The 25,314-nt window shown below is 40.2% G+C and overlaps 1 protein-coding gene across 1 annotated transcript; it reads right to left on the bottom strand.

Annotated features, from left to right (window-relative positions):
• Positions 1–211: 211 nt before the first annotated feature.
• IFNGR2 (interferon gamma receptor 2) lies at positions 212–17,425 on the bottom strand. Its single transcript, XM_061627763.1, has 7 exons — positions 17,045–17,425; positions 13,052–13,190; positions 10,937–11,106; positions 9,487–9,632; positions 8,218–8,365; positions 5,988–6,142; positions 212–3,636 (listed from the first exon to the last, which is right to left on the bottom strand). Exons 1-7 carry the CDS (start codon positions 17,112–17,114, stop codon positions 3,466–3,468), a joined length of 999 nt encoding a protein of 332 aa, XP_061483747.1. The 5' UTR covers positions 17,115–17,425; the 3' UTR covers positions 212–3,465.
• Between the last annotated feature and the right edge of the window lie 7,889 nt (positions 17,426–25,314).

Genomic DNA, 25,314 nt, shown 5'->3' on the forward strand with positions numbered 1-25,314 from the left:
ATTTACTATCCAAAATACAGTATAATAGAAGTAGCTGTAGGGTACTGTATAATGGGGAATACTTTGCACAACAGTGGTATTTTTAAAATACAATTTTGGTGGTGGTATTGTTAGCTCCCAAATGCAAAGTTAGTTTGTTCTGGGTAAGGCTTCTGAAGCATCAGAGGTCCTATGTGCTAGCAGTTCATTCACATTCTAAATGGTACAGAAAAACAGAGACAGTATTCTTTACTCACCATGGTGTATGTCAAGCAACCCAATGATACACACAACTTGCTCAAATTGTTTGTGTAAAATGCAATCATCTTCAAAAACATTAAGCAGAACTAGCATCAGGCTTCACAGGTTTAACACAGTACAAAGTTCATGAAAGAGTGAGCCCAATAATCATGTTCCATTATGCAGGACCTATACTTGTACATGCTAATTTCCTTACAGTTCTTCACAACCATATGAAGTTTTCCTAGGATTGACTACTATTATTGGTGCTGCTAAAAGAAATAACATCCTTGAGGATAAAATTGTTTACAAAGCTCTCAAAACATAAGCCAACAATTCTAAAAACAGGTCTGTTGTAGAGTGCCCAAAATAGTTCCACACATTTTCTCCAAAGGTTCTCTTATGGGACAAGGCCCCACCTGCCCTGCCCCCTTTTTTGTAACTGCTGCAACATAAGCAGGAGACAGTCTTATTGACAAGTTGGGATTTTTCTCTCCAATGGCCATTACAATATAAACAATGAAAAACAAGACAATCCAGAAGTTAGTTATATCAATTTTGAAACAAGTTATCACAACAAAATTGTAAAGTTGCCCAAATTATTTACATTAAAAAAAATCTCATTGGCAGTTGACACTGTTTTGAGTCAAAAATATAGCCCATAACTTACTGCTGGTCTATATAAAGTTGCCTTATATGTAAAAAACTTGCCAACATCAGCCAGAAACCATCTAGTTTTGAAATAATCTGAGCGTCTGGAAAATTCTGAACTGAATAGAGAATTCTCTAGATGAATTGTATAAAGAGCAACACAGGATGCAGTGCATAATGTCACTGCATAGAGTCTTAAAAAAAGATTTTACTGGTCAGATATTATGTTGGCATAGTTTAAAATTAAACTGAGTAAACACATCTAGCAGGAATAGTTAATTTTCACAGAAAAATGAAATTGTACAGAAGCACAGGTGTCATATAAACTTTAGAGAGGACATGTTTTGCAGTGGAGGTGGACAAGATTTCTTTGGGCAATGCAGTCCATCTAGACTAGAATGGAGACACCTATGTTAGCTTTCAGCGAGTTCAGTAGAGACTAAACAATTTGTTCTGGAAGTTGTTTGAATACATACATTTTTAAAAATAGTTGGATGATCGATCAAGCATTTTTAAAAATAGTTGATGATCAAACTGACAGTGTCCTTTGATAAGAGCACGTACATCCAAATAAGAGAGTCTTCTAAAAATCAGTTAACCTGGTGTCTTTGAACGGTTCAGTTAATTTTGGTCTCCACTAAGAGTTTTCCATTCTCAGGTATTTTTCCCCAGTTTTTGAATTGCTTGCATTTACCTGAATCTACAAAATGAAGGTACTCAACGAAATGGGAGCAAAGGTGATTTGAACAGCTCTAATGTGCTACTCAGGGTCTTCAGAAAGCTAAGGTAACCACCACTTCTCAAAGGAATAGTTCTTTAAAAAGATCAAGAACTACAAGAAATTACACAAGACTCCACAGTAAAGCTTACACTACTTGAAGTGGGCAGGAACTTGTTTATAGCAATAAGGCTTCTGCTTTTTCAAAAAGAATGGAAGAACTACAGGGACAGATTTTTTTCATATCTTGACCCAAGGAAGAACTGTTGAATATTTTATGGTTTATCTTAAACTCAGGTTTAGCCTCATGCACCCCTGTATTATTTTCTTCTACTAAAGATTAAAAATGAAATGGAGATATATATCATTTTCATGTATATTTCATTTTCATTAATTTATTATTATATCCCACTTTTTCTTCCTGAGGGAACCCCAAAGTGGCAAATAGAGAACACAGCACAAAATATTATTTTAACAAAAATTGTATATATTAAGTAAAAACCATTTTCATGTCAAAATACAGTAAATCTATTAAATCCATTAGAATTTACCCATTGCCAGCAGAAAAACAGTGGGTAGTAAGAAACCTTAACACCTTGCAAGTATGTACAGGAAACCTTAGATGCACTGATTGTAACTGGATTCCTATTAGAAACAAATATCAGCATGCAGCCTGTACCTTCCCATATTGCTTCTAGGATTTTATCACTATATGTCAAGAGCTTTTCTGCTAAAAAATGGACCTTTCAAGGCAACAGCCAAGAAGAGATTCAAAACCACAAAATTGAGGGCATATACACTTCAAACAAAAACTATCCAAAATAAAATAATGTGCAAATCCATTTTGAAACAAACATTTTCAGCTGTCATTAGAAATTATAAAGTGAAGACAGTAACTAAATTAATTGAGAAAGTGCATTTCACAACATTGGTGCTACAAAAGAAAGGTTCACCCCTTCAGATATTAAAGAATGCAGAGGAAGACCATCTCAAGCAACCCTAGTGAAGGGGGGAAACACGTAGGGCCCAGTGCTTTAGAAGATATGAACAAACACCTTCAATAGATTGCTCCCCCATGTCTGAATAAGAGCAGATGCAGTCTGTACCAGCTGAAGTATTCAAGCAATCTCCAAGGTCAACCCATCACAGAACAGATACAGTAACCTAAATGAGAGTTTACCGTTGCCTGAATGATGGAAGCAAGATCTCAGTCAGTAAAGATGGCACCAAGCCCACCAGTCAAAGCCCACAGAAGGAGCTAAATGAGGTCAACCAGCACCTCCAGATTGTCCACCTGCTTTTTCAGCAGAAGCCCTATGCTCATCCATAGCAGATAAAATCTCTTAACCTCATTCCACCAACAGAAATTATTTGCTATTATCTGATGATTTCTCATTAATATTATAGACAATTTCAAAGTGATACTGCCACAGGCTTTAAAATACACACAAAATGGTAGATGAAATTAAATCGCATCACTGGAGTAGGCTCTTCCTTTTGCCTTTGTTCCTGTACTAGCGTACTTAACATTGTAGTCTCAAGGTTTAGTCTACACCAGTGACTCATCATGCCGTAATCCTGATGGAAAATACCTTTGTTTGATGAATTACCAGGTTACGAAAAAGCTTGAGAGAAAAACACCTCCAGTAATTTGAGAAGCATTCAAATATATCGAAAATCAAGTCATTTCATCTGTGTCCTCCAAACACTTTTATTCCTAGTTTCCAATTCACAGTTTTACACATGGAAGGTGGTGTGTGCTTTGCAGCTAGCTGTTTTTAGAGGCCATTTAAACAACTTCTCTGTAGTGAAATTCAACAAGTGGATGTTAAGGTTTAGCATCAGTACGTGCAAGATGAAGACGCTTTATCATTTTGTCATCTATGTTCTTCCACCTTCAGTGAATGTACTTGATTTTCATTGGGAAAATCATTTGTCACAGCTTGTTTTTGTTCTGCATTGGAGATTTCTGACACACTGTCCCAGTAGTCTTCTCCTGCACAGTTCTGAAATTCTTCAACCGTAATCATTTGAATATTTTGTAAGTCCTGGAAAAAAGCAGCATTAGACTGTTAGAACCTAATACGCAGAATAAACTTTATTCTACTGGTTTAATTCAGCCCTAATGTATATGGTTTGCTATTATAATACTGAAGTTACACAAGGAACTGCCCACATCCAGGAAGGCAAGTCTCAAAACTCTTAAGGGAAGTTCCACTTAAGTCGGGGAATCTCATCCAACGCAATGTAAACCTATCTTCATTTGGTTGGGTTACCAAGTCAAAATAGGGTGGCCAGTTTTTTTTGTTCAAATTTCACGTTAATTAGGCAGTTTCAGTTGCTTGGTATCTAATAGTTTAACGGGTTTTGCACCCTCTCCAGCTGCTGCATTTTGCCAATTCAAACCTTATTTGAAATGCATTTTCTAACCTCAGTTTAGTTTTGGAATATTCTACTAACTTCAAGATTGAGAATATCTATAAAATGCAATCTTCAATTATCTGAAAGTTATCTCGCTACATCATAATAAAAATATAGTAATTTTACTTTAGGACAGAAATATAAATGCAAATATTCAGTCACAATACTAAAAAGATGGCTGCAGGGATATATTGTAAGCAAAATTTACCAGTGTAATTAAGATGGAAAGCTTTAAACCTTAATGCGTTACTATGTTACTATTTTCCCCAATTCAGTAAGCAGCTAATTATGTACAGAAACCTTTTTCCATTCATGTACCTCCAAATGGGCAAAAACTCCAGCATCCAAATGGCCAAAGGTCTACAAAGGAAGTGCCACAGTGGAGAAGGCCAATACTCAGACATTATCCTGAGCATAAAGTTGGGGCCTGCAGCAGGAAACACCCCACCCTGCTCCACTCCAAGCTCTGGAGAAAGGCTGAAGCTCATCCATAATCACCACACATTTTGAGATGACAGCAGAACATGTAGAGACCCCAACCTTACTCCCTGAGCTTAGAGTTGGAGAGGGTGTAGGGCATTGTCTCCAACTATGTGATGTACTTCAGAGGTGCTCTGAGCAATATCAAAATACATGTACTACAGCAAATGACCCTGCTAAAAAACAACAATCCTGACATTTGCCAATCAGCTGCTTGGGTGGGTTGGTGGTTGGGGCAGGAGTGTGGAAGAGATGGATTTAACCAGCTGTTCAAAAGAATTTCAGCAGACAGAAGTGTCTATGTGAAAAGAGGCAAAATAAAATCTTTAAGAAAAAAACTCTTAAGGGCAGGGAGAAGAGAAAAACACCCAAAACAGCCCAGTGTTTCTGACTGTAGCTTATTTCTGGCTAATTTCTGAGATCACTGAAAAAACATTCTAGTGAAATGTTAACTGAAGTTTCCATTTAGCCAATAAGGAACTCAGAAAGAAGTTGAATTACTAACTAGCGCTGGAACTGAAATACTCTCAATCAAATATTTGAGCATAGACATGTATGCACAAAATGGCAAAAAAGCAAATGTCCAAATGAGTAACTGTAGTTTCACAACAGAAGCCACAACACTGGGAAGCTTTTATGTCATAGTGCAGCCTTCCCCAACCTTGTGCCCTTCAGCTGCTTTGGAGTTCCAGATTGGAGAAAGTTGCCATGGCTGGAGGGCACCAGGTTGAGGAAAAGCTGCCATAGTGTTTTTAAGAATCAGGAAGAGATCTGATAAAAATCAACTGAGTTGAGGGGGCGGGAAGAAGAGTACCAGACTTTTTGTCAAGTGTGGGCCTGTGCAACTCAATATTCCTGATTATTTACTCAGAGTTAACGAGCAGATCACAGAATCACATGCTGCAGCCTCTTTCCTTCTGGAGCACAAATCCCCTCTGTAGGATCTAACTGCTGTTACCATCGCACTGTTACAGACTTTAATCACAGTTAGAGCTAGCCAGGATTCCTGCTTAACCCAGTGTTAGTGCTGCACTGTACTCCCTTTCCTCTCCTTGCAGCAGTACATGTAGCCACACACACACCAGGCATACCGGCGAGGGTTCTGCTGCTGTGCCGTGACTGGCTGGAATGGTAGCCAACAACCCCTCACCTAGGAATTGGGCATCATTTAAAACTCAAGTCACAACAACAACAGTTGTGATATGGCTGCTGAATCATATGATCTCCCAACTGCAGCTATGCCTAGTTTGTTGTGGAAGAAAGGGCTGGGGAATTAGCACAAGATAACAGTGTTCCATATAGTTAGGCTGTGGATCAAGCTCTAAGCCAGGAGCGGTTAACCAGCAGGCCTCCAGAACTCTGCCCATGGTTGCTGAGACTGATGAGAGTTGGGGTCCAACATTTGGAGGGCTACAGGTTGTTCACTCCTACTCTAAGCAGTTACAGATTACTCTAACCGTGCTTCTTTTAAAATAAGCAGAAATCACAGTATATATACCTCTTCATAGTGAGATGGAATTGTTAGAGGAGGCTTCCAAAGAGATTTAATTATATGTCGATATTTCCGAATAACTATCATGCACCCAAATATTGCAATGAGTGCAAAAACTGCAGATCCATATATCAGTGAGACATACAGAATTCTTGTGGCATCTGAAAGAAAAAAGGACATTGTCAATTATTATTAAAATTATACCGGACTCAATTTTATCTCAAGAATCTATAGATGAAACAGATTTCTCAATCAGGTTATGAAGTGATGCAATAGAACATTCACAATATCAAAACAACAGCACTGACCACCAAGGCAGCTTCTGTGATATAAACAAAAGGTCCGTTTATCTGGAGAAATTCCACATAGCGCTCAAGGGACTGGAGGAACTATCAGGACCAAACTGCAAGCAGGGCTTCCTGAGAGGATGTCTGTGTACTGTTAGCAGGAGAAGATGGGTTGAGGGCTGGGAAGTTAAATAGGAAGAAAGCCAAGATGGTTAAAGGCAAGGAGCAGATTTAGGGGTTACATGGGGAGAGGAGAGGGCAGGAAACTTCCATTGCACAGCCAAAAGTTGTTGTGCTAGCAGAACTGTTTAGTGGGATACTGCCCATTATGTAGAAGATTATCGGCAAGTTCAGTGGAACTTGTGTTCACTGCTTTTCGTCTTGCTCCTATACATAACACAAAGAGTATCTCACTGAACTCAGCAGAACTTGCATCCATATTCAGGTCCGCAGTGTACAAAGGCTGAAAATCTAAAATAAACTTGGAGCAGTGGGGAGGGACTGACACACAGAGTGTAAATTACAGACCACATAAGACAGCAAGCTTGCTCTTCTTGAAATCTAAAGATATTTTATGGTGGAAGTACATCAACGATTTTTTAATTAACTGCTACATTTAACGTTTATTCATAGGGGAAATACTCTCGTGCACCACATTTCAGACCTGCTGCAGCGTGAGAGGGAACAGATAAGGAAGCAGAAACCTTGTTCTGCTTCCTCATAGTCATGGGGCATAGAAACCCAGACAGCCACTGTCTCATTTTGAGTTTGAAGGCATACATAATCTAGTAGGAGCAATAAAAAAACAGAAGTGCGAGATACTCTTAATTACAAAAGAGATTGTATCCATCACATTTGGAAAGAGCCAAAAGCAGATGGATTTTTTATACACTTCCTATATGGTAAATATTTTATGTAAGAGAACGGTGAAAACAGCATGAAAATAATCATGGGCAATAATTGCACACATCTATTTTGCTGAGTGTACATGTTAGGAAGCTGCAGTTGGTTGCAGGTGCTGGGGCAGGGGTACTTAACTGGCCACCCAGGGGGCTAAATCTGCCCCCCCAGCAACCCCCAGCAATTTTGGTGGCAACTGGGAAAAAAAGTTAAAATAGACACAACCCAGCACCATGATGAAGATGCCAATTGCTCCCCCTCTTGTCATTTGACGAGTGGCAAGGAAGCAACAACCCTCTTCTCCATAGATCAGCTGATTGGAGAGAGGTTCTGTGTCTGTGGGGAAGCTACACCCACCACTGGCATGCAGCCCCCAGAGGGGGGGTTGGCTAAGACCGAATGGGCCAGAAAGAAAAAAAAGGTTAGCCGTTCCTGTTCTGGAGCATGAACATCATGTGTACATACAGGAACATAGATACGTGCAGTCTTTACAGAAGAAAAATTGTTTCACACCTTTTTTAAATCGTACACATAAAAGCTTCTGGTAAATCAGACATGGGAAGTGATCTTTTAAAACCATGAAGAGCTTAAGGGTTCCAGCAGCCTGAATGCAGGGCATTTCATTTTGGCACAGCTTCTATTTCTTCCAGTCTTGTCCTCTTGCCCCTATATACATTTCTCCACACTCTTTACAAAATACTTAGTGTACAGAATTTCCAATTTTGTAAAAAAAAACTCAACAGAAAATAAAACTTCATGAAAACATGCTCAATGTGAACATTTTGTCCCAGATGCAGAACCCAAGACTTTCTGAAAGCAGAGAATGCTACACACTTACTGCTAAATTTATTGATTTTATATTTCTTGCCAGTTGAATTGCTCAAGGAAGTCATTTTGCTGCTGAAAACCCCTTAACAAGATATCTGAATTGAGAAACTTAGCAACAGAAAGCAAGTTAAAATAGTCAAAGTAATCTCACCCCTTAAATTCACGTAAGTTTCATGACACAGTAATTAAACAGCTGTTCTGTTTATGAAGAAAATCATTACCAGTGACTGTAGTTTCTTTGCAATAAGGTTCACTTCTTTGGCCTGTTAGGTTTATTCTCAGGAGCACTGCTTGTACTTGAAAGCAATATACAGTCCTCTCCTTCAGATCCCTGAATGTCTTCCTCCTATTTTTGCCTGAATTTGTCAGCTGTGCAATTGGGAGGATGGAAAAAGTAAAGTGCTATTATATAGCAATCATTGTAACCAAGTTGACTTTATATCTATTTCATATCAGCATCACAGTTTTGCCCTAAGTATAATGAGGAGTTGTGTTCTAGTTTACATGCACATTCCACAAGCCATAATCTAAAATAGTTTTATTCTATTTCCACTGAATACCATAGGACTGACACCAAGATTTCTTGTGACTGCTTTAAGCTTATGCTCCACAACATGTTAAAACAACTGTGATCTGCCTGTGGCACTGGCATATCACAACAAGAGAGGTCTAATGCTATTATATTGCAATGTTAGTATTTCCTATCCCAAATTTTTCCAGTGCAGTTAAGTGTCCTCCCCCCACCCCCCAAAATTAATGAACAAATCTCTCCCATTTCACCCATCATTGTCATCTGCCCTGCACCAGCTCCTCAAGTCTTTTCTCTAACCCCCAAGCTGTATTTGCCATTTCTCTAGAAGAATGCCTTGTAAATTAAAATTAAAAATGACCCTCTAAAATAGTTTTATATGCAAATATGGAAGCTGTTGCCAAAATTACCAGTAAGAGAGCACACTAGATAGACTTGAGTGAAACCACAGAAAAGATCCATACCAATCCAAAGCTGCATGTAGCTCTCCATCAAGAATCAGATTCTTCAATGCAGGCTAGGGATTGGCTTTTGCTTAAACAGACCATCTCTAATCATATAGTGGAATATTCTACTTTGACAGGCATCAATTCTACAGGCAGTTTGAAAGCTTTTATTAAAGCTTTGGGCCTTTTTGCACATTAGAAATGATACAAACAACATGCAGACGATAAAAATGTACCTGAAGTACCACAGCAGAAACTAAGAAAATATAGGTGCACTCCCAAAGTCTTCCAAGTAAACAACAAAATTTGTGAAACACTATTTTCAGAAAATTCCTACTGAAGTAGCCCAAACTATTCTCACTAGAATAATTAATTTTGGTAGCAGGCTGAAACATCTCTTTGAATGTCTGTCTGTCTATATATGCGTGTGAGTACATTTGTATTTAAGTAATTCCAAATCAGTATTCCAACTTTACCAGAAATTACCAGGTTGTCAAGTGAAGGCAAGTACTTACTTTTTGACTTATTGATTTCTCCCAGAAGTATATTATATATTCGAAATCAACAGGCTTTCCTATATGCTCAAATGGAGGCAAGAAGCTTACATGTAGTATATTGCCTTCTGAACTTATATTTATTGCCCTTGGAGGTCCTAAAATAGCTGAAATAGATAAATGCAAATAAATATCACATTCTCTACTAGTTGTGATCAACCATTGTCCACTCTGAAGTCTCACATGGACTCAGCCCTAGTTTATTACAATGAAGGCAGCAGATCTGCATTCACAAAGGAATACACACCTGCAGCATTTCCTCCTACTGTCATTTAAATAAGTGGGACAGCCCTTGTAGGAGTGGAAGATCATGGTGGTCTCTGATACCCTGCAAGAAGCCTCTGGAAGAAAATTTCATGAACGCTGAAGACATCATGATGGCAACAGCAGTAATGAGAGCAGAAATCTGATTGCCTTTCCATAATCACAAATATTCTTCTTACAGAATTTGGTAAGGCACAAGATAAGACAGGCGTTCTTCAGATTTCTGTACAGGGTAATCTAATTACATGTGTTGGGAATATTTCATACTGACAATTATAAAAGTCCTCATTTGTTATTCCCCCTCATAGACATTCATGTAACACTGACCTGGTTCACATGTCACACTAAGTGAAATCATGGGCTAGCACAAACACACAAATGCACATGAGCACCAGGAGGGGGGATTGCGGCTGCTTTGCTGCTCCTCCCTGGTGGTTCTGCTACCATGCAGCACTAAGCAATAGTTTGGCTTAAGTGTGCCATCTGAACCTGGGGTCATGGTTTAACTCTCCCATACAAACTACAAGCTGTAAAACATAAGGCAAACCTTGGTTTCATCTCATGGTTAGTCTGGAGAAAACTAAACCATGCGCCTGGGTTTGGACAACAAACTAATCCAAACCACAACTTACCGCAGCAAAATGACCAGGGAGGCATAGTAGCCTGTGCATTTGCACTAAGCCATAGTTTGGCTTAGTGTGACATGTGAAACAGCCCACTGTCCGAGTTCTTTCTTGCACTGAGAAAATGCATCACAACCCTAACACAGAAGAATTTTGGAGCACCCACAAGCTCATACAGGCTGAAATGTAAGGAGGATGTCCATCACATACTTCCAGAGGAATAACCAGATTGGTCTGCTGCAGCAAAAACAAAGAGTCTTATGCCATCTTAAAGACTAACACATTTATTATGGCATAACCATTTGTGGACAAGAGTCCACTTCATCAGATGCAAGTACATGAAAGTGCATTATGCCATAACGAAAGTGTTAGTCTTGAAGATGCCACAAGACTCTTTGTTGTTAGCAAAGTAAGTCCCGTTTCCTGTCCTTTGATTTCTCTTCCACAAAAAGAGATTCTGACAAAAATGATACATTTTCCCCAAAGATATTGAATGAACTGAATAAAAATGGAAAGAAACATACTGTTACTCCGTGCTTGAAAAAGAGATGTTTCTGTCCAGGCAGATTTTAATTCCCCTTGTTCAGCCCTAACACGTAAAATTATTATGTAATGATCTTTGCCATGGTTGAAATCACATTCAGGCTTTGTAATACTGGTGCAGTTCACTTTTTCCCAATTTTCTTTCCCATTTCTGCAATATAATACAAAGATCACACAATCAGTGGAACTCCTTACTGTTGTATTTTTGTATGACTGATGAAAAGCTTCCTTTGAAATATCTAACTGAATCCTGAAATACCAGTTTATACATTCTACAGCAGTGGTAAAGAAATATAGTGATATTTTGCAATGCACAAATGTGCAAAACGCCAAACAGAACAATGGCAATAGCCACATAGTGCCCTGCAGTTCCACAGAATCACATAATAAAAGAAATTTCTGCCTCAAAGGGAAAAGGGTTTACATTACCATACATAGGCTTGCCATACATAGACACAAACCCCATTTTGGTAAAGGGAACTGTCCGTAATATGGCTTCATGTGATCATATCATGAAAGGTGAGCAGAGAAGTCATAGTTCCTCATGACTTCTTCTATCCCATACACACCTTATACCAGTTTACAAATACAGGCTCTGTTTTATTTTAATACCCCCCACCTCTCCTTGACAGGCAGCCAGATAAGCGTAAACATGACTGAAGTAACCAGGGTAAGTGTGAACAAGACTAAAACCTCAATTTTGCATATTTACTGGAAGTAAGCCTCATTAAATTTCAATGGGAACTATTTCTAAATATTTGAAACATCAGTGTCAGTTTCAAATTTGATTGGCTGCTACCTATGTTTTTACCTGTTCTCAAAAGCAACCAACTTAACATGCAATCCAGTCACCTTGGTCAATAGTATTTACTCCCAAGAACATACTGGATTCAAGCTTCAGTTAAGCAATTAATTTACACTACTGTTTTGCTATAGGTATGTCCCCATCAAAATACTTAGTACATTTCATATGTTCAGAGTTTTCACATATACTCGGTGCGATCTAACATTAATCACACTCAGAGCAGACCTACTTAAATCAACGGGTGGCATCCAACTAAATGCATCCACTAGCACAAGGACTTCCAGTTGTGCAATTGAACTTTCCCTTCCTCTCCTCTCATACCCCCATGCCCCCCTAAATCTCTTCTGAGGGTTCCCCCAATCCTCCAGAGCAGATTTGGGGAGGGCACGAGGAGAAGCAAGGGAGTGGATATTTCATGTTACAAGTGGAAATCCTTGCTCCAGCAGATCTATTCAGTTGCATATTACCCAACAGGTCTATGTTGAGTAAGACTAACATTAGATTATCCCCCCAAATTAGGTAGAAAACTATGAGTTGCATTCAACTAAGTCCTACTCAGAGGAGACCCATTGACATGAATGACTAAATTAGTCATGTATGTTAACTTCATTAGGTCTACTCTGAGTAGGACCAGCATTGAATACCACCCTATAAGTTTACCAACATCTAGTAACTCGTATCAATTATATAACCAACCGTAAACAGGATTACTCAGATGAAGTACCATGGAATTCAATGGGATTTATCTTACAGAGCAATTCTATGCATGTTCACTCAATAGCAAGTATGCACACAACCACAGATTTAACACTGACACTTTACTTGGCAGCAAGTCAAATCAAAAGCTAAAGCAGCACAGTTCAGTTCAAAATGAATACTGGCAATTTGAGGTCTGAAATGCAGTTTAGAGCAGGAGGGGGCAATTAGAACTAAAATAAAGTACAGACTGTGACTAGTTGTAGAATATGGACTTTCAATTTAAAGAACACTTGCACATTTCAATTTCTTTTATTCCACCACCACTCTAATTTCTATTGAATATAAACACAATTTGTCATAAACATTATTGTTATTAACTATTATTATCCCCCCTTCACCAGCAGATCCCAGGGAAGGCTACAACAATTTAAAATTCAGTATTAAAAACAGTTAAAACAAATATCTCCATTAAATGTTTTTAAATAGTAAAACCCAATTTTGTATAAAAACGTATTATGTAAAGATCTTATAATAACCAACATTATGTGCCAAAAATGCAATTTTGGAGGGTATATGAGAACTATTTACTTACAAGATATGTTCAAAGCGCCATTCAACACTATAAGACACTGAGCCATTGATCCCCTTAACTGGAGACCATTTCAATACATTATCAAAATTATATGATTGAATTGTCAAATTCTGTGGTGCTGATAAGAAGAAAGAAGATTCTAAAAAAAAAAAAATGTTAGTAAGAACAGTTTAAACATAGATGCCTCCAAAATTCCAAACAAACAATACTAATAGAGGGAGTGGTGAGTTGGCCTCTGAGGTTGATGCAGATCAAATATGAATACGGATGATAATAGCTAGGCCTAATGCTGATCTGCAAGTGACCCCAACAGTGGGAAATAGGGTGGCACTCAAAAGTTTTGGTTACATTGCTGCCTGGATCTTTATGGATAGACTATCCAGTTTTAGCACAGCACAGAGGTTGCATATAGATTCATAGGCTTTTTTCTCTTACAATCTTATATCTAGTACAGGGATGGGGAACCTGTGATCCTCAAGATGTTGCTGGATTACAACTCTCATCATCCCTGACCAGTCACCATGCTGTCAGGGGGTGACGGGAGTTGGATTCTAGAAGATCAGGGTAGAACATATGGGATTTCCTCCCAGGTACCAACCAAACCCAGATTTGTTTTAAGTTCCGAGATGGAACTATAGAAGGCATCTTCAGATTCTGAAGGTGATGTCACTAATCTAGCACAGTACTCACTCTACACTAACTTTTAAACCTGTATTTACATGCAATTTCTGTTCTCTGAATAGCACCAAACACTTCAAAGTAAACCCATACACCAAGAATGGGCAACTGAACACACCAGAGCTGGATTATCAGTCTCTGTTTTATAGACTGCCAAACCAATAAGAGAGAGTACTTGCTTGTACAAAGGAGTACCCCTATTTTTTGTCTTCCATTGCTATACAACCTAAAAAAGGGTACCAGAGACAAAAAGGAAATAAGGGTGTTACTGCCATGATTTCCCATTTACATTGCCTTTTTAGAACATAAGTAGTCACATGAGGGAGAGGTGGAGAGTAGGTGAATCATACAGCATCTTAGACACTCTCTGCTTTTGGTTTTCATATGATTTTTCAGGGCTAGAGACAACAATTTTATAGGCCCCCTCCAACTCTACTATTCTTTGATTCTACATACATTGAAATGGAAATGGACTGCCTTCAAGTCGATTCCGACTTATGGTGACCCTATGAACAGGGTTTTCACAGTAAGCAGTATTCAGAGGGGTTTTACCATTGCCCTCCTCTGAGACTGAGAGGCAGTGACTGGCCCAAGGTCACCCAGTGAGCTTCATGGCTGTGAGGGAAGTCGAACCCTAGTCTCCCAGGTCGTAGTCCAACTCCTTAACCACTACACCACACTGGCTCTCTCTACATACATTACCTAGTCCAAATTTAAAGCTAGGTGCATAGCTGCTGAAGAACATATGTCCCACTGCGCTATTAACTGAATCAGGAGCTATAAGTCGTTTCAGATAATCATTTGCTGTGGAAATTCCTGTGTCTCATCCAGGTTTTTTGGGGGGCAATTACTCTTAGTGAAACTAATTGCAAAAATCAGCTTGCATTAACACAACGAAAGGGGCTTTCCTCCCTCAGTTCAACGCTATCCCTCCAATACTCCAAATAACCTTTAAAAGGATGAACACCATCATACACTTCTGTTAGACAAAGCAGTAAATAAACCAATTTACTCGAAGGGGACAAAACATTTTCTTCTTCCTTTCATGCCTCTCCAACAGGATCTCTCCAGACTAAGTTAATGGACAGTAAAATGGCAAATGAGATTCAATGTAAGCCAATTTCACATATACACTAAAGGAATATGAACTAGCAATGGCTGACCAGGTACAAGACCTTTGGATCAGAGCAGATAGCTCAATAACCCAGGTGTGACAGCTGTGAAAAAGGCCAGTTGTCCTACTACAGATAATTAAAAAAGGGGTGAAAATAAAAATGTCAATATAATAATACGGTTATACAAATATATGGTGCAACCACACTTGGAAAGTATTCTAAATATATACAATTCTAGTTGGCTCATCTCAAAAAGAATATTGTAGAGCTGAAAAAGGTTCAGAAAACGACAACCAAAATTATCAGCAGCTTGTTTATATGTTACTGATTATTGTTTGAAGAAGATACATTCTTATGGGGGTCTGATCATTGCTGCATTTAGGAAGACTAGAAGGTCTACCTTTTTTAATTGGTAAAATAATTTTATTGCAGTATATTACAAACATAAACATGCCCTCTGGGCTCATGCTCAAGTTGATGCCCTTCAATATTTGCTGCCACTAAAGAAGACATATAGTAAAAACACATCTGGCTTACATATGGGTTGTAGAAGATGTCATATAATCTCCTTCTGTCTTTATCAATTTCCTGAAATATTGTTATTACTACATATTTTAATTTTTGTATATTGTACTTTTATTGGCCATTTGGTTATTTGTCCTTATAAAGTTTCATTTCAAGTTGCTCTATATGTTCTAGATTAATTGCAATTTAGTTACCAGCTATCTTTACATTTTGTTTGCATGCATTACTATTGGTCATGGAATACTTTCTCTGGTTTATTGTTGTTTGAAAGGGGATTAGATAAATTTACACTGGATAAGGCTATCAATGGCTGTGTTCTAACTCCAATGTCAGAGGTAGTATGCCTCTAAATACATTGCTAGGGAGTAGGGTTGCCAGGTTCAATCCCTGATCCTGTATCTTTAGGAGAAAAGAAAGTCAGCCAAGTGCAGGTGTTCTTGCAACCCTGTAATGGGAAAAACCACAAGGAGGAATCCTCCCTTCCCTCTCCACAACTTTTAAAGATACAAAAGACCTCTTGGTTGCCAGGCCCAGCCTCCAAGAGGTCTTTTGCATCTTTAAAAGTTGTGCAAGGGGAAGGGAGGATTCCACCTTGTGGTTTTTCCCATTACAGGGTTGCAAGAACACCTGCACTTGGCTGACTTTCTTTTCTCCTAAAGATACAGGATCAGTCTCAGGGATTGAACCTGGCAACCCTACTAGGGAGCACAAGTGCAAAGAGTGCTCTGCGCTCATTTTCTGCTTGTTGACTTTCCATAGGCCACTCTGACAAGAAGGGCTCTTAGGAATCCTATAGCTCAAAGTCCAGCATTCCCTCCACTGGACTACAAACCCTTGCCATTATCAAGATAGCGTACAAGACCACACATATTTTCTTCCCAATCCTCTCCTCCCCACACGTGGCCACTGTATGCCACTTATCAACACCTTGCATTATGTGTCCTAAACTCCAGCACCCAAACCCCACACAATCCCAGTCAACATTATTTTCATCCTGGCATTCATACACTGTACCCCGAAAACACATTGGTATACAACTGCTACCTCCAACTGCAGCAACCACCCAAGTACTATTTCTGTACTCCCAACAGCTTTGTGCACAATCCTCAGCTCTACATCTTCCAATCCTCTTCCCTTTAACGGGAATTCCTCTCCCGCTCTCCTTCACTGCTCACAAATCAGCTATGCAAAAGTGTGGGCCATTCCAGTATATTCTTATATTCAAGGTGAATTCCAATCACAAGTCAGAGTTCGTCAGAAATGCGTCCCAGGATCTGTTTTCAATGGTATGGCTGAAGCCTGGAACATGCAAAACCCCTTCTGAGTATATCCAGTTTTCTTCCACAATAGATTTGCCACCCTTTGAGCCACCTTTGTGCATTTAGCAGTAGTACAGAACAGTACAACTGATGTGGGTTTTACCATTACTGCATCTCCACACCAAACAAAACTGTACCGGTTGAAACTGTACCCGAAATCCTAGACGCCAAGGAACCCTTTCAGGAAAAGGCCGAATAACCAAAATTCATCCCTTATCTAGGTGCAAAGGCAATTTGGGGGGGGGGGAGAGAAGAAGTCTTTCAGAGACTTTTTTTTTTTAAATAAGCCAGTCACAGCTTCCTTATTGCTTATTCCTCCCACCCATCCCGGCAGAGCGTCCCTCTGTCTGAAGTACCTGTGACAGCCACCCCAAGGAGCGGCTTTCCTAGGAAGAGAAGCACCAACAGGACGTCCAAGCGCCGCATAGCCGCTTAACTCCGTCCTCCTTTCTGTTAGGCTCCTTCTGACGGTGGGAGCCGCCCCCCTCTCGCCTCACCCGCCATTTCCTCTCTGCACGTCCTCCGACCGCCCCAGGCGACGGTGCTCCGCCCAAGTGATTTCTGCTCTGCTTGCTCGTGTCCCTGGCACCTCCCAGCAAAGCCGTCGTCTTCCCGGACGTGCCTGGGGGTGGCGTAGGGCGGGGGCGAGGGGGTGGGAACGGAGGACGACCTCAGCGGGGCTGCTCTGCCCTACTCCCACGCTGGCGAAATTTTCACGCCCTCAGAGGCGGAAGAGGAGCTGGTCGTGATTTTTACGTAACAACCTCAGCCCGCGGTTGTCTCTAAAATCCGGGGACTCCGCGCTGAATTTGGTATTAGGCTGGCAATTTACGTATCGTTAAAAATAAACAAATTAAAATATGCTTATGAGGACACGGATTTGCATACATGCAAATTCAGATACATTTTCTATAATTGAAATAGAACTACAATATATCTCACCATAGTGGTCAAAACTGATCTGTGTGCCTCTCAGTTTGCTGTCTAGGTCAGGAATTCCCATACTGTGGTCTGGACCAAGAGCATCCACAGAAATATTTTTTGGGGGGGGAGATCTATGAATTGTTACTACAGGTCACTGGCAGCCCACACTACCCACCATTACATTTAGAATTCCAGGGGGGCAACTGCACCTTTGTAGAGCTGCTGTCCTGGTCTCCTACTGGGAGGAAGGGCAAGATAGAAATCTAATTATTACTATTATTAATAATAATAGCTTCATTCAGGTGGTCTGCAGCATGTCCATATTAAATAGTATACTGGTTTTTAAATTTATTTTATTGCTTATTTTATTGCTTACATTGTATTTTATTGTATTACAATTTGACTTCTATGGTATGCAAATTGTGATACAATAAAATACAATATAAGAAATAAAGCAATAAAAACACAATTAAAAATCATACAGTGTGGTTGGCGATCACTCGTGACCGAGTAAGATTGTCTTCCAAGATAATTTGGTTGGAAGACGCCTGTGTATGAATTTGTTTTATGTGGGGAGATTGGCACATGACGATCAACACACAATCTTGACAGAAAAAGTCTTTGATCCAATGGCATGGATACCACGATGATTGGAAGTCTTTTATCTGCTGCAGCCTTCATCCACCTTCACAGTCGTTGTAATGTACACATTGTTATCCTCTGCCTGTTCTGCCGTTGAGGACTTTCTTGGATCATTCTTTGTCTGGTTCCTCTCCCTTGACCTTACCACCATGGGTGACCCTGCTGGGAGTACATGACTCCCGACGGCATTGCTCACAGGGTTCATTGGAACAAACAAGGCCACTCACCACTGCAAGGTGATGATCCAGCGAGGGGAATCATACAGCACCTAGTACAGCACATTACATGTGCTACAACAGGAAGGAAAATCCACCAAAACCATCAGCGATTTTAAAGTGGTCCATGGGGAAAAAAGTTTAGAAACTACTAGCATAGGTGTTAGCTGTTGGTGGTCATTTGTACAGCCTCTCAACTCTCCCTTCTTCACCAGACTTGGACCAGCCACTCTTCAAATAGAAGTGGTCTTCAAATAGAGGACTATCTTCTGAAAATTAGAACACATAGCTCCTGTGGTATTTTTTTACTCGGGGGGGGGTATTATTAGCCACTTTGGGTGTTTGGTGTGAACAGAAAAGAAGACTACAAATAAAGGGACCATGGTGTCAGAGCTCACCTCTTGATGCTCCAGTGACCCTTGGCCCACAGCAGCTTAGGAGTTGCAGCCATTGCTGCTATCACCACTGCCTGCAGGGAAAATTGGACCCTCTGGAAGGATTGAGCCCCCCGGAGTGGAATGGGCCCAGAAGGTAAGGGGATCAAGGAGGAGGAAGACGGGGACCATCAAAGGCATAAAGAGTTAAAAAGAGTAAAACAGTACTATAAAAACAAATTCAGTAATAGTAGGGCCCAAACTTAACAGTCAGTGAAAACCTAAGGCAAAAAGATACGTCTTTATGAGAGTGCTGAAGCATGATGCTTCACATATGGCAGAGGGAAGGATGTTCCAGAGTGCAACAGCAATAGCAGAAAATGCCTGTTTTCAGGTCACTAACGTGTAAGGTGCCATGAGTAAAATTCCTCAGATGATCTAAGTGATCTCACAGGGGCAGGTGGTCTTTCAGGTTACATGGTCCCAAGTTTTTCAGGGCTTAATATGTTAATAATAAGATCTTAAAAAGTAGTTAATTGACAGAGTTTCCTCACTATATGTGTAATATATGCATGTCAAGGTGCTTCACTTAGCAACAAGGCCAAGGAATTTCCACCAGCTGCAGCTTCTGGAACAGTCTGGAGGGAAGCCCCAAACAGCATTCAATTGTGAGGTTACCGATGCATAAAACACAGTGGCCATGCTATCTCTGTGAAGGAAAGGACAGAGTTGGAATACCAACCATGGGCAGTCCTCAACATGGAGGTTACCTGGGCCTCCAGTGACAAAGATGGTTCTGGGAGCACTCCCAAACTGTGTACTATTTTTTCAGAGTACAACCCCATCCAGAACTAATAAACTCCTCAACTCCAGACCTGGAAACCATTCACCCACCGAGTAAACATGCATAGGATTGCACTACAACAGAAGATCACAGCAGGATCTTGGTAGGCATAAAAGTATACATACAGGGTTTTTAATTATTTGCAAAAAATGGTATATTATACTTTTTATCTTTCAAATAATTTTTGAACAGAAGTTTAAAAAATGTACATACAGCAGTGTTATGTTTTTCTATTTAAGGAGTCAAACATGTTTAAATTTTACTGGAAGAGGGCAGTTTATTTGTCTTATTCATAACCTGTTTTGAAAACCTCAATATGAAGTTTTCTGGGAGTAAAGCTGCAATGCTAATTCCACATACCTGGGAACTAATCCCATTGAATTCAGTAGGACTTACTTTCGAGTAGACACGGTTACAATTGTGCTGAAAATCAATGGGACTTTTGAGTGAACATAAAAAAGTACTGTGTTGAAAATCTTTCTCTCTCCCTGTTTCACAGCTTTTATCTGGCAGGAAACTAATACTTTTTTTAAGAAAAAATGTTCTGAAATGGCCAACTGGTTTTAACAATAAACTATTATATGGGGTGTATGTATTTTTACATTTCCAGTGTGTATGTGTATATGGAGTCTTTCCAACAACCCTGTGAGGTAAGGTTGGAAACCAAGGCAGCTCACAAGAAATTAAGCCATTTAAAATCCAATAACCATAAAACAAATATAAAACAATTGCAAAACAGCTTAATGTGGCATGATTCTGAATTTTGGGTTGGGTGAGTGAAGTTCCTTATCACTGAATTGCAGTCCTGTGCATGCTTCCCTGTCTGAGTAAGCCCCATGGAATACACTGGGACTTGCTTTTGAGTAAACATGCATAGGATTGCACCTTGGGTTGTTATAGTCCCCCTCTGTTATTTTCACCCTGAGGGGCAGATTAGGGTGAGAGATGGTGCGTAGCCCATGGATACCCAGTAAACTTTGTGGAATTCTGGGAAGTGTAGTTTCCCCTTTACAGTTCTAGTTCTCACCACCCTTTACAGTTCCCAGGATTCTGTGATGGGTTTCATGTACTTTAAATGTATTACGTGGATCAGCCCTAGTATGCTGTCCATTCATTAGTGAAATGAAAAGGACAATTTCAAAAGATCATTTTTTAAACAGGAGAAGGGTTGTAGCTCAGTGGTAGGGCATATGCTTTGCATGCAAAGGTCCAAAATTCAATCTCTGGAAGAGACTATTGCCTAAAATCCTAGAGAGCCAATGCTAATCCATGTCAGCAGTACTGAGCTAGATGGTACCAAATGGCCTGACTCAGTATAGAAAGAGACCCAAGGGCCACAGTGACTCAGAAATTTATTATTTATATATTTTATTTACAACATTTATTGCTATTGTAAAAACAGGTTTGCAGAAGAAATTAAAACAATAAAATTATTGGGGGGGGGAGTTAAAGGCAGGTATTTAAAACATTCAAAATAATAAAACCAACAATGCGTTAAAAACATAACTCATTAGATAAAAAACATAATAGCTTCTACATGCCTGGGTAGGCTCACCTAAACAAAAATGTTTTTAACAGGTGCCAAAATGAGTACAATGAAGGCACCTGCCTAATGGAAATAGGCAGGGAGTTCCAAAGTGTAGGTACTGCCACACTAAAAGATTGATTTCTTACAAGAGCAGAACAAGTACTATGTGGAACCTGTAACATGGAAAGCACACCTTGAATTTGGCCTTGTAGCAAATCGGCAAGTAGTGCAGATTTCAGAGCAGATGTATTATGTGCTGATAGTGTCTCACTCATGTCAGCAATCATGCTGCAGCATTCTGCATTAACTGCAGCCCCTGGGTTGGTTGTGCTGCATGGGGATTTCTGTGACCTTGGCTGACTGGCTGTCAGGAGTTTTTTAGTTTTTGGTTAGGAACCCTGATTGGTTGTGGGATGCTGAGTTTTCTGTCTCACTCATAGGAATCTTGTGGTTGGTATGGTATTGTATTTAGGAAATCATTACTGTCTTTTGATTTTCTTTTTCTTTTTGCATTTCATTTACCTCTGATCTTACCCACTTACATCCATAGAAGCAGCAACAGTGGTTTCATGTTGTCAGCTCAACCCCCTTAAACCCACTGATGATGCACCTTGTTATTTGCATGATGGTTTGTTTCTTGCCCAATACTGATAAAAGAGAATTCACAGACTAGAAAGTGTTGGTTCAATTGCTGCTGTTCCCAATCTACTGCCTGAAGGTAGACCAAACCATGTGTGTTTTCTCTCAGTCAATTATTACTCACTGGAATTTAGTTGGCTGTCAAAGTGAGTTTACAGCAGCCCACAGAGTAGGCAGGAAAGAGTAGAGAATCTTCTTAACTCTTGCTCATTTTCCCAAAACTCTCTCTGAAGTGAAGGGTCAAGTCTGTAAAGACATTTGGAGCAGCCCTGTTAAAAGGCAGGGAGGGCATTCCAGGCAGCGGGTTGCCAACCCTGCTTTGATATGGATATTGTTGCAGAGGATTCCTAGTCAAGCCTTACCAACAACACAATCCTAACAATACACAGAAGTAAGTCCTGTTGAGTTCTATGGGGCTTAGTCCCTTAGTAAGTGTTTTTAAAATGGCAGCCTTCAGGGGCATCCATCTTTACTCCTGAATGCTCCCATCTAACATCTCCACAACACTAGGCTTTCTTCCTACAATGGCCTTCTGGTGATCGGCGCGGCCTAAGGGCATTTAAACCCTTCTTGCCAGAAGCAAGTAGGCTTACTTACCCAGGATCTCTAAGCAGGCAAGAAGAAATGACCTGACACTTCAGCTGGACCAGGAAACACCCTCATTTAGCTAAGATTTTGATCTTAATTTCCAGTCAAATAATTTCTTTGTTTGAGTGGTATGCTCCAAGCAATTGTGGTTGATGCTTAATTTATCACGCTTAATGACATCACTAGAATCTGCCCCTGAAATCTCAGGGTTTGGGACACTTCTGACCTGGCAACCCTAATTTGGAGAGATGTGGAGCCATGAAGTTACTCTGCCTGGCTTCCTATAATGTGTGAATATAGAATAGGCTAGACAGATTTGTTGTTTTTTCTTGTAACTTGAACCCTCTGTATTTTTATACTTTACTTAACCCTTGGGGTATTTGATTTAAGAAATCATTTTGCTTCTATATATTTGCACTTATATTTTATTCTAATAAAACTACCTTGTATTTACCAGCGTGTGCTCATTTCAGGGGGAATTTGGCTCTGAATCCAGCACCTTGGCCATTTAGCCACAGACTACCGTATAGTTGGGTATTTTGCCTTAAGGCTCCAAGACAAGGAGTGCAACTTTGACTCTTGTCTTTTGGAATCGTTGGCAGGTGTATTTCTGGCACTTCGGGTTTGCACTTGGCCCAGAGTGGGTGACCAGGTTTAAGGGGTGGTGGCAGTCTACTTACTTTACAGGGTTGGTGTTGGTTTAACTAAGCTCTGGCCAGGGAGGCACGGGTTGTGCCTTGACGGAATCAATTGCCCAGGGCTTGGGAGTTGACCCCCCCCGGTGAGAATTCTTTACAGTAAAGTACATATTTTGCATTAAAAGTCTCCATGTAGGGCTGGGTCTTCCTAATTCAAAGGTCACACTCTTGTTTACTACGCTCTAATCAAAATCTGGGGCTGTGAAGGAAGAAAACTAGCTCATATTCAGAATTCACTGTATGAGTCAATGCATGTAGATGAGAGAAAGTGAAGGTGAGGGAAAAAGCAAAATAAATTCAGTATGTTTGCCCTTAATTCTGTACATTAAAAATGGTGGCTTTTAGGATTATTGTAACCATGTATTTGGTTGATGTGAGAAACCCTCGCACTAGCTGGTTCTAAAATCCTATAGTCTCCTCCAGTGGCTTCCAGGTGTAGCAAAAGAAGCAGTCACTGTGACAGCAACTACTTCTTTTTTGGATAAAGTCTGCATACACTAGACCTTCCTACCCTCTTCCCCCATTTTGCTCAATGACCTGCGCAGGCCACTAGAATGCTCTCCCATCTCATTCTCCATAGGGGGTGGTAGCATTGGTACCTGTGCATCTCTGCTTAGAACTGGATATGAAGCTGGATGTGGAGTCTGAATCCTAGCAAGATGGAGGAACTGTTGGTGGTTGCCGAGTTCGGGTAATTTGTCAGTTGCCTGCATTGGATGGAATCGTATTCCCTCTGGAAGAGCAGGTTCGTAGTCTGGGGATGCTCCTGGATCCATCTTTGTCACTAGAGGTCCAGGTGACCTCAGGGTCTAGGAGTGCCTTTTACCATCTTCAGCTGGTAAGACAGCTGCAGCTGTTTCTGGACCAGGATAGCCTGACCACTGTTGTCCACGCACTGGTAACCTCCAGGCTGGATTACTGTAATGCTCTCTATGTGGGGCTGCCCTTGAGTTTGGTCTGGAAGTTGCAGCTTGTGCATAATGCAGCAGTGAGACTGCTCACTGGGGCAGGGTATAGCCAACATGTCACCCCGCTGATGAAAGAATTGCACTGGCTGCCCATTTGGTTCCAGGCCAAGTTCAAGGTTCTAGTTTTGGTGTACAAAGCCCTATACAGCTTTGGACCTGGATACTTGAAAGACCATCTTATCCCTTATATACCCAGTCGATCACTGCGCTCTGCAGGTGAGGGCCTCATACAGATACCATATTATCAAAAGGTCTGTCCTGCACAACATAGGAAATGGATCTTTAGTGTGGCAGCACCGACCCTGTGGAATTCCCTCCCTATTTATTTAATCTATATGCAGAGCATATCATACTGAAAGCGGGATTGGACTAAGATGAAGGAGGTGTGAAAATTGGAGGGAGAAATATCAATAATTTAAGATATGCAGACAATACCATACTACTAGCAGAAACCAGTAATGATTTAAAACGAATGCTGATGAAAGTTAAAGAGGAAAGCACAAAAGCAGGACTACAGCTGACCGTCAAAAAGACTAAAGTAATGACAACAGAAGATTTATGTAACTTTAAAGTTGACAATGAGGAGATTGAACTTGTCAAGGATTATCAATACCTTGGCACAGTCATTAATGAAAATGGAGATAATAGTCAAGAAATCATAAGAAGGCTAGGACTGGGGAGGACAGCTATGAGAGCACTAGAAAAGGTCCTCAAATGCAAAGATGTATAACTGAACGCTAAAGTCAGGATCATTCAGACCATGGTATTCCCGATCTCTATGTATGGATGTGAAAGTTGGACAGTGAAAAAAGCAGTAAGAGAAAAATCAACTAATTTGAAATGTGGTGTTGGAGGAGAGCTTTGTGGATGCCATGGACTGTGAAAAAGACAAATAATTGGGTGTTAGAACAAATTAAACCAGAACTATAATTAGAAGTTAAAATGATGAAACTGAGGTTATCATACTTTGGACACATAATGAGAAGACATGATTCACTAGAAAAAACAATAATGCTGGGAAAAACAGGAGTGAGTAAAAAAAAATAGGAAGGCCAAACAAGAGATGGATTGATTCCATAAAGGAAGCCACAGACCAGAACTTACAAGATCTGGATTGTTCACGACAGATGCTCTTGGAGGTCGCTGATTCATAGGGGCACCATAAGTTGTGGTCGACTTGAAGGCACATAACAACAAAATATTATT

This window comes from Rhineura floridana, chromosome 5, assembly GCF_030035675.1.
Source record: "Rhineura floridana isolate rRhiFlo1 chromosome 5, rRhiFlo1.hap2, whole genome shotgun sequence".
NCBI classification, from domain to species: Eukaryota; Metazoa; Chordata; class Lepidosauria; order Squamata; family Rhineuridae; genus Rhineura; species Rhineura floridana.